Genomic DNA, 9,158 nt, shown 5'->3' with positions numbered 1-9,158 from the left:
TGTTCAATCACAAAACCAATACTCGGACATCGGGATATATCAGAATGTGACTGTTTATGGCCACCATCTTATGTGAAGACAAGATATTTCATCAGGTCTATTAACGTGGAGGCTAAAACCTTTCACCAGCACTCTTTCCGCTAACTTAATCACAAGAAAGACTCTCGTACTCATAATGTCTGATTGCCAGTAGCAGCAGTGATTACATACTTTGAGGATTCGATTTTTTAATAAAGGATGGAACTTCCAATTTCCTATAAAATTTTTCTAGGACTGAAGAAATGGTTATAAATAGCGTACATAGTCAAAGCCATCGTATTTTGGTCGAAGTTTATAGTAAACACACAGCTGAGCGAATGTGCCATAAGTACCTGGCACGAGGTAAAAGTGGTGAGTTTGGCTTGGAAGACGATGAACGTCTTAGGCGGCTAAAAAAGTTTGAAAAAGAGCTGCTGGAAGGATTACCCAAAGAAAATTGTTGCAAAAGAATAACACGCAGAATTTTTGCCAGTCACTCAAGCATTCATTTCAAAACGTAGCGGCCGGATACATTTCAACCAAGAGACGTTGGCAGACGAATTTGCATGTCAGAATTTATACTTGAACGCTACAAAAATAAGCTTTTTTTGTATCGGTTTGTGTATGGTGAAGAAAAATTGATCCATTACGACAACCTTAAATGAAAATAAATCATATTTGAAACTTGGGCAACCAGCTAAATCAACGCCAAAGCCGAATACCATGACGCCAAGGTAATGCTCTATATTTGGTCGAATCAGAAAGTCTAATTTTCTATCATAACCAGTTAGTTAGTGGTTATTTATTTGTTTATCTACAGTTAAGCGAGTTTCCACGGTGTAAGAACCGCCAGTGAACTTTATTCGTTGGAAATACGGACTAGGATCTTTACTTGGGCGGAGTAAATAACTCAAGGGTTATATATCTTAGGATAATCGAAATTTAAAAGAAGTAACATTTTTGCTCGTAGATCAACGCATACAAAGCCACTGTGCGCAGCAGTTCAGCGAATTATTTTTGCTGCCACATACTGTTGCAATCAACTCGATATTTGACGCTTTTGCTTTTGTTGCAAGCAACGAAGGTGCACTATGGTTTACGCGGATCGTGCAAGAATCGTGTTAATGCCATGGTTAGTTCGCCCTGTCGTTGGTTGTTATTGTTGCAAGCTCATTGAGGTTTCGCTTTACGTTGCATGTGTGCAATTGCAGTTGTTTAGTTTTATTATTTTATTATAAGTTTTTGTTGTTGTAATTTTCGTAAGAGCATACTGTGTTGTTGTTGTTGCTTGCTGGTGATTTCGCCTTGGCGGGCAATGAAAGTGTGCCCTTGAGGGCGTGTCAACAGTCGTGCCAGGCATATTGACGACCACCGCCCGCAACAACAGCAACAAGAACAACAACAATTGGCCATGCTGTCAATGAAGATAAGTATTGTTGCTAGTTGTTGTTGGCTGTTGGCTGTGTTGTGGCGCACGTAGTGGTTTTTGGCGCGCATGCGTTTCACATTAATGCGATTGGAATGCACATGCTGCTACAACTAACGTGCATATATATGTATATGTAAATATGTGAAATGTATGTATATGCATGTGTGTTTGTGTGTCGCTAGTGAAATTGGAATGTCTCGTTTCGTTTTTATTTTTCGATATTCGTGCGCTGCCGCTTATAAATCTCAACATTTGTAGGCAGATTATTGCTATTGTTTTTGTTGTTGTCGCTGCTGCTGCGCCTATTAATGATAATCATAATGATTCGTTCTGCTCCTCCAAGTGGTTTTAATGGAGTTTACGTGATTTAGATGATGAGTTGTGAGCGCTTTTCGCGGAACTAATGTGCAACAACAACAGCAACAAGCACTAACAACACAATTTGATTATAACGCCTCCGCTGCAGCAATATCCACGTGTTTTTCCTTTGGGTTTAGCAAAGTCAGCATGTCCCCGCTTGGACACACCAACTCACTGCACAGCCGCTTTCCAACGCTCCTTAACGCTGCTCAACGGTTTAGTGCTTCTCATGCAACCGTGCTATATTTTATAGCAAAAAATGAAAGTGCTTCGTTGTTGTTGTAAGCTGTATGCAACCTAATTAAGCATTGCCGATTTCCTAATTCACCTGTATGTCAGTTGCAGACTGGTTCCACGTTCACCAAGGCTGCCACAAGCCACAAGCCAACTGTTCGTAAAACCAGCAGCCAACAATATTGCGCAGCTACATATGTGCATAGGTTTGTATGTGAGCAGCAAGTGTGTTTGTATGTGTTGGCAGTAAAATACATTGTACGGGAGCAGTCATCATCAAAAGCGGCACTCGCCGATCACCGAGGCAATAAATGTTGCAAATAGAGACATAAATAGTTGACAGCCAACAAGTGTGCAACATAATTGACTATATTATGCCCACAACCACAACAACAACAGCAGTGGTATGCTGGTATAGTCGCATGTGTGTATGTATGTATGCAAGCATCTATTTGCTCTATGCGCTGGTGACAAATTGTCTGGGCAATAATGAAAATATCAACAACGGTGACATGATTTCTTCTATATCATTATTTTTTGCTCATAAAATATGTTTCGTTAATACGAGTTATTGTTGTTGTATTTTAAATTTTACGAGCTTTTTCCTACTTTAGTTTGCTGTTTATTTTTTTACTGAATATTTCCTTAAATATTGAAATTTTGAGAGTTTGCCAAGAAAGTTAGGAAATGTTGTCAAAGTTGTATGGAAGAAGGTGTGGTGGAAACATTCCTGCACTTTCTCCTCCATTGTTCAGTTTTTGCAAGACTGAGTTTAAAATATTCCGACAGTCATTACTGAAACTGACATTAGCCATCGCCACAAATTTGTGATCGGCACAAAGCGCTTCGTCGAATCATGAGCGTCTTAATGATTAATTTAACAGAAGCTCTAGGTACTGCAACAAACCGACTTTATAAGCTATCCAAGTGAGATCCCTGTTAGATTAACCATTTAACCTAATCCCACCTAACCTAACATTATTTAAACATTTTTATTCCTATAAGTAAGATGAAGTACTTCTCAGACCACATTGCATTATATATTTAAATTCAAGTGCGAATTCACCCAAACGAAATTGCATAAAGAGCACTCAAAATTAATGAAATAAGAACAAATAAAGATTTATTTTTAAATATTTCAATGTCATCACGAGGAGCTTGGAGTTTTGTAATTAAAAGCCAGCAAAGGCAAATGCAGCTGAAAAAAAATTTATATAGAATTTATACCGCTTGCATACAAACATTATTAATACGAGGACAGTTAGATAAACGAATAATTTGTTGTTCAAGAAAAAAATTTAGTTTATACTTATATATTTTAAATGTTGAAAAAGCGCATTGCATCAATAACAAAACTGCTTAGGCGGTTATTATTCAGGCCAGCTCAGCTGTATGTCTAAAACTATGGGGTCTAAGGTGTTTCAGCCTTGATCTCGCAAATGCGGGGCAATCAAGAAGAAAGTGTTGAGATGTTTAACCTTATCGCGTGGACACCAAGAAGCCAGTGCCAAGTCATATCAACTACAATTAAGGAAAAATTAACCTTGCTGAAGGCAAAGAATTCGCTGGTTCTCCTCCGATTGATGATGGATTAGAAGGATATTTCCACTACACAGTCCCAGCTGTACACAAATAACCTGCAAGAGTACAGCGGAGCTCTGACTCGTTCCCACCCCAATGTAGCGAGGCTGAGAGGCTCTTGCTTGCCAACTCATTAGCTACACAGTTGCCCACGATGCCGCGATGCCCAAACTAGTCCTATCCAGAAGCAAGCCCTTTCCATTGATAGTGAGGTTAGGCATTCCTTAACCAGCCTCGAGCGCTCGGTTATTGAGTTCAAGGCTAATATTGTCGCTATACTATCGGAGTGCATAGTCATTACTTTTAAAGAGTTTAGAGAGTTTTAAAGAGAAAATATGCTTGTCTATGAACTCCTTTGTACTCTTTATATTAATAATTAGCAAGACAATGTAGAAAAATACTGGAGCTTCGAGTGAGTGAGTAGAGCGTGAAATTCATTGTAATACCACCGAGTCGATATATCGAATTACTTATCTTAACAATGGGGTTTTTTTTAACAAAACCATATGTTCATCTATTATTTGCTAAGCTAAAACTAGAGTACGCATTTGAAGAATATATAGCTGGGGTTTAATGTGTATTTATACCAATATCGAGTCTCAATAGAAGTCTCTCCAGTCTCTTATGTTACTATATGTGAGATCTTATAGAAAATATATACCCAGTCCAAAGTAGACATAGAAGGGAACATTCATTTAATTCATGGATCCGTGCTTGGCTCTCAGGTATTAATATATTATCAACGTGCATAATAATAATGATCGTAATGAAAGTTATGATTTGGGACTCCTTAGTCTTTAAGAAACCGATACGTACTAAGTTTCGAAGTTCTTACTAAGGCACGAACAGAGGGTGCTCGACATGAGCAGTGTTGTATTTATAATTACTAGATAGATTCTTATAAAAATCATGAATTGAACGAACGACCCTCTTATATAAACTGTAATATTTATAAGCGTACAAATGTATATAAAAGTTTGAAAAAAAGAAAACGAAAAAAAACATCGACAAAGGGGGTTTTACAGAGTTTTTAAAATATTTCACTGCACTAATTTGCGTATTTGCCTTTGAATTGCTTGTAAAGCGGAAGAATTAAAAACAAAATCCACACAAATCCGCACTTCCCATACCGCCGACGGAGCAACATTTGCAACCCTAAATAAATTTGCAACTTACTGCCATTTCTAACTGTTAGCACAAGGTCTCATTGTTGCCTTTTCCTCTTTTCATTTAATTCGCAGAACGCCAACAGCAACAACACAGGCGCACAAACACAAGCAGTCACAGTCAGAGCCCCGAGCAAGGGCAAGGACAACAGCGTCAACAATCAGCCGCACCCTCCCCCAACGCATCCTCCAGCTGCGAAGCTGTTACGCTTCGAGTGGCAAATCCTTTAGACAACTCGACGACGCGCCAACGTCGCCAGCGCGAAGGCAACGTGAGTGGACGGAATCAGTTTGCTAATCGCGTGTTGTGCCGAACGCCGCCGCCGGTTTACGATTCACTGCCAGCTACACCACCACCCTCGTACACGCCGCACAGTGAGGGTGTGGCTGCGGGTGTTGTTGGCGTGCGCACAGCTGATGGCCGAGCAGTAGTCGGCGCTGACGTAGTACACAGTGCGGAAGTCTGGCAGGAATGTCAAGCTTTCAGCGCCTCTCAATGTGGCAGTAATGTCGCAGATTATGTCGAAGTTTTACTGCCGGCTGGTGGTGTTGCATATCAACAGCAACTGGCCCAACAACGAGCGCAGCAGCAATTAGTGCAATTTGGCGAGAATGCGGCACCAACAATTGGCCAGCAACAAGAGCAACAGCAACAGCCAGAGCCACCATTTGAAGCGCACATACAAGTTGGGCAGCAACAACTGCAACAACTACAACAGCAACACTTGCGTCGGCGTAGACGTCTGCATTTGCTGCAGCGACAGCGTTTATCGAATATTAACGCGACGAGTACAGACAGCACGAGCAGCAGCAGCAACTGTAACCTTAGTAATAGAAACATTAACAACAACAGCAACAATTATCATTTCTACAACCCCAATCCGATTGTTGGTGTCAGTGGCCCTGACGGCGGCGGCAGCAGCTCTGATAGCGAAGCTTACGCTCGTTTGCCAATCGGAAGTGAATGTCGACGTCAGCGTCGCCAACAGCGTATTGGTCGTGGCTTAAGGGGTATGTACGCGTTGAAATTCAATTGCAGAAATAACCTTGATATTGGATATTTGAAAAATAAAAAATGCCTTTTCAAGCCTTCAAGAGGCTGAAAACTTTTAAGATCCTCTATGAACTTACTCAATGGTCAGAATTATATGGAGGAAAGTGCGATGGAAAAATTCAGGTTCTTTCTCCTCCATTGTCTAGCCTTTGCAAGATGGAGGTTGAAACACCTCGGCAGTCATACCTTCGGCAACCCAGAAGATAAAGCCAAAACTGATTTTAGCTAGAAGATTAAATTTGTGAAAGGCTCAAAGCACTTTTTCCATTTATAATCAATATTTAGGATTTTCAAGTACTACAACAGATCGGTGTTCTAAGCCGTCCAAGTGAGATCCCTGTTAGGACACACCTTTTGACCTACCTTAACCCAACCCCAGATTAAGCTTACACCCAGATTAAAACAAAATCCAATGGAACATAAAGTGAGGTTAGGAATTTCAAAACAGCTCATTAGGAACAAAAAGTAAGGTTAGGGATTATACAACCATTTGCAACCTGAAACTCTAAACCTTTATTAAAGTTTCATTCATTCATTCACACCTATTTTACAGATGCTTATTGTCCTGATTTGCTTCACGCTTGCTCCTTGATACTACATCAGCAGAGCGAACCAACTCTTGAACCCAATGAGACCAGCAACGAAAGCTCCGTAAGCAATTTCACAGCTACACCACCACGTCGTACACACAGTTGTTGCTCCACAGAATATGTTGAAATAGATGAAATCCGTCCAGTGGCACGCGATCGAGAGGGCGAACGATTTAGAAATCTACAACCCAGCAATTGGCAGCCACAGATAGAACGTGCTATTAGTACACCTGAACTCCGACCATGCGTCTATAATGGGGGTGATATTGGCGTGTCATTAAACGTGGAGGACACTGAGAGCAGAGGAGACGTCGAGTACCAAAGATTAGCAACGAACTTAACTCAACGGGACATGGGTCAGAACTTAAGTTTACGCCGACCGCGTATCTCACTAACTTGGGTATTAAGAGAACAGCAACAACAACAGCAGCAACAGGAGCCACAAAACGAAATACAAGCGCCCATGAATGGCGACGACGAGCCGAGTACAACAAATTGCAAGCAACTAGGCAATGACACATTAGAGACACCAAATAATAATAACGGTTGTGTAAACGGTTTGCTAGCGGCTAAACAACGTACCGAAGTGGTGCCAACACAGTTGACCACCACTTCCACGACGAATACAGCTACTACCACAACAACAACGACAACTAAACGTTATCGCCTCAAACAGCTGCCTGTCAGCACTGATCCACTCAATGGCTATGCGACCACACCCACCGCACATATGCCGGCTAATGCATTGGCACCACAGAAATTCTTTAGCAATCAAAATTTATTGGAATATAGAGATAAAACTCGCGCACCCTCACGTGAATTGCTCTTCGTCTGTACGCCACAACGTTTGCCGAAGAGTTACGACAACAGCGAAGCGCTTTCGTTGGCCAAAAAGCGCAATGAGATACGTAAACGGCTCGCAGCCAAGATGGCAACATTGCAAACGAATGACAGAGCCAACGCGGACGGTGCTGAGGCCAATCAATTGGTCAAAAATGGCTGTGGTGCAGCGGTAGCAGGCGGTGGCCTGCTCACGCCCAACGGTATTGTGCTCGAAAAAGATGAACTAAAGTCACTAAAGGGTACTTACTCCGAACCAAGCTTGATCGCCGCCTCGGAGGGACAACATCGTCGTCATCGTCATCGCAAACGACGCGAACGTAATCGTGTACCCAAGTTCGGCTATGAGATAAGTAATGTGGATGAGTTTCTGTCTAAGTGTTCACTGGCAGCGCCCGGCAATATACCGGTGGTGCTCTCCGCCGCCAGCACGCTATACCAAACGCGTCCGGGTCAGCATCAGATTGAAATTCCACTGCCGCTTGGTATGGTCGTGAATGCGGTATTCAAAAATCAAAACTGGTTATATGTACAAACGCCACATGCAGAGGAGGGCTATGTCGTCTATACATGTTGTCTGCCGCTCGGCATATTGCCACAGAATGTACGCAGTGGCGCAGCGGTTAATAATAAACCAGCACCTTGCTGGGAGTCCAATGGTGATATATTTCCACGCCCCGGCGGCAATATGACCGACTCCGAAAAGGAGATACGTCTGCGTGGCGGCACACGCTCCGATGGTGCACGTACACCACGCGGCAAGCGCGGCGATGCCGTCGGCACCGATGTGGATGCGACAAATGGCAATGCCACGCCCAATATTTCCACAACCGCCTCTACGTGCGGCGAACATCAAGTGGATCGGCTCTATTTGCGTGCGGCCTCGCAACCGCGTCTAGTCGAGAAAGCTTACGCGCAACTTAAGTCCACGAAGCAAGCGTTGGCGCTGCGTAATGCCGGCAATGATGAGTACGTCACGCTTCAAGAACAACAGCAACAGCAGCAGCACAAGTCAAAGTTGCATGTGCAAAAACACATGCAACAACAACAGCAACAGCTGCAGCAATTGCAACACAAGCCGCTCATCAATGGTTCGTACATAACGAACGGTCACAACGGGCAGCATCTTCATCCAAAGAATACCAACAATGCGGCGGCGGTTAGTGTGGCCTCGAATGCCACGCCCAGCATTACCAGCATGTCACACAGCGCCAGCTTTGCGGCCAACTCCAACACAAATGGCAGTGTGAAGAGCGCCAAGTTACAACAACACGCCAGTGTGCTGCACATTGCCAGCCGCAAGCAGCATGGCTTGCGTCAGACGCTGGTCGCTATCAACACCGACTACTCCACCGAGAGCATTGTGTTGCACAAAGGCGAAATTGTGACGCTCTGTGAGTGTCGTGAGTCCAAAGATCATCGCCAGTGGTTCTATGTGCGCACGCGTGACGGACGCGAGGGTTACATACCCGCCGAGGTGGCCGGTCATGGCTACCTGTAGATCCGTTAAGGGTCTTCAACAACAACACCTACTAATCAGTAAAAACAAAAAAAAAATTTACTTAAATGATTTTTCTAGTTGTAAGTTGCACACACACATTCCAGTCGCTTAGTCTGTAGCAGCTACATACACACATTATATACACATTATATTATTATATATAATAATAATTCTATCAATTTAAAGTAATACTGAAACAAAATATTATATTTGTCTGGTGCCCGAAATGGGAGTGGTATGTATATGAAATACATTTAATTATGCTTAAAAAGTGTTAAACTCTTATGTAATTTAAGTATAGAAACGTTGTTTGTATGTATGTGTATGAACTTAAGATTAATGGCAATGAAAACTGTTTACAAAAATTAAATAAATTATCACTCCA

General features: G+C 42.5%; 1 protein-coding gene across 1 annotated transcript; it reads left to right on the top strand.

Moving 5' to 3' along the window:
• Positions 1-281: 281 nt before the first annotated feature.
• On the top strand, positions 282-9,158 carry LOC106627350 (uncharacterized). The gene is made up of 3 exons (XM_070111974.1): positions 282-390; positions 4,864-5,799; positions 6,396-9,158. The coding sequence occupies exons 1-3, from the start codon at positions 282-284 to the stop codon at positions 8,771-8,773; spliced, it is 3,423 nt and encodes a 1,140-aa protein (XP_069968075.1). The 3' UTR covers positions 8,774-9,158.

This window comes from Bactrocera oleae, chromosome 6, assembly GCF_042242935.1.
Source record: "Bactrocera oleae isolate idBacOlea1 chromosome 6, idBacOlea1, whole genome shotgun sequence".
NCBI lineage: Eukaryota > Metazoa > Arthropoda > Insecta > Diptera > Tephritidae > Bactrocera > Bactrocera oleae.
The sequence above is the reverse complement of the archived record's forward strand: the minus strand, read 5'-3'. Positions and strand labels throughout refer to the sequence as shown.

Excerpts from the sequence above, each read along its gene's own strand:
- LOC106627350 (XM_070111974.1), top strand. The coding sequence starts at position 282 with ATGGTTATAAATAGCGTACATAGTCAAAGCCATCGTATTTTGGTCGAA. Across the intron at positions 391-4,863 it reads CCTGGCACGAGGTAAAAGTG|AACGCCAACAGCAACAACAC; the intron begins GTGAGTTTGGCT and ends TTTAATTCGCAG. Across the intron at positions 5,800-6,395 it reads TATTGGTCGTGGCTTAAGGG|ATGCTTATTGTCCTGATTTG; the intron begins GTATGTACGCGT and ends CCTATTTTACAG.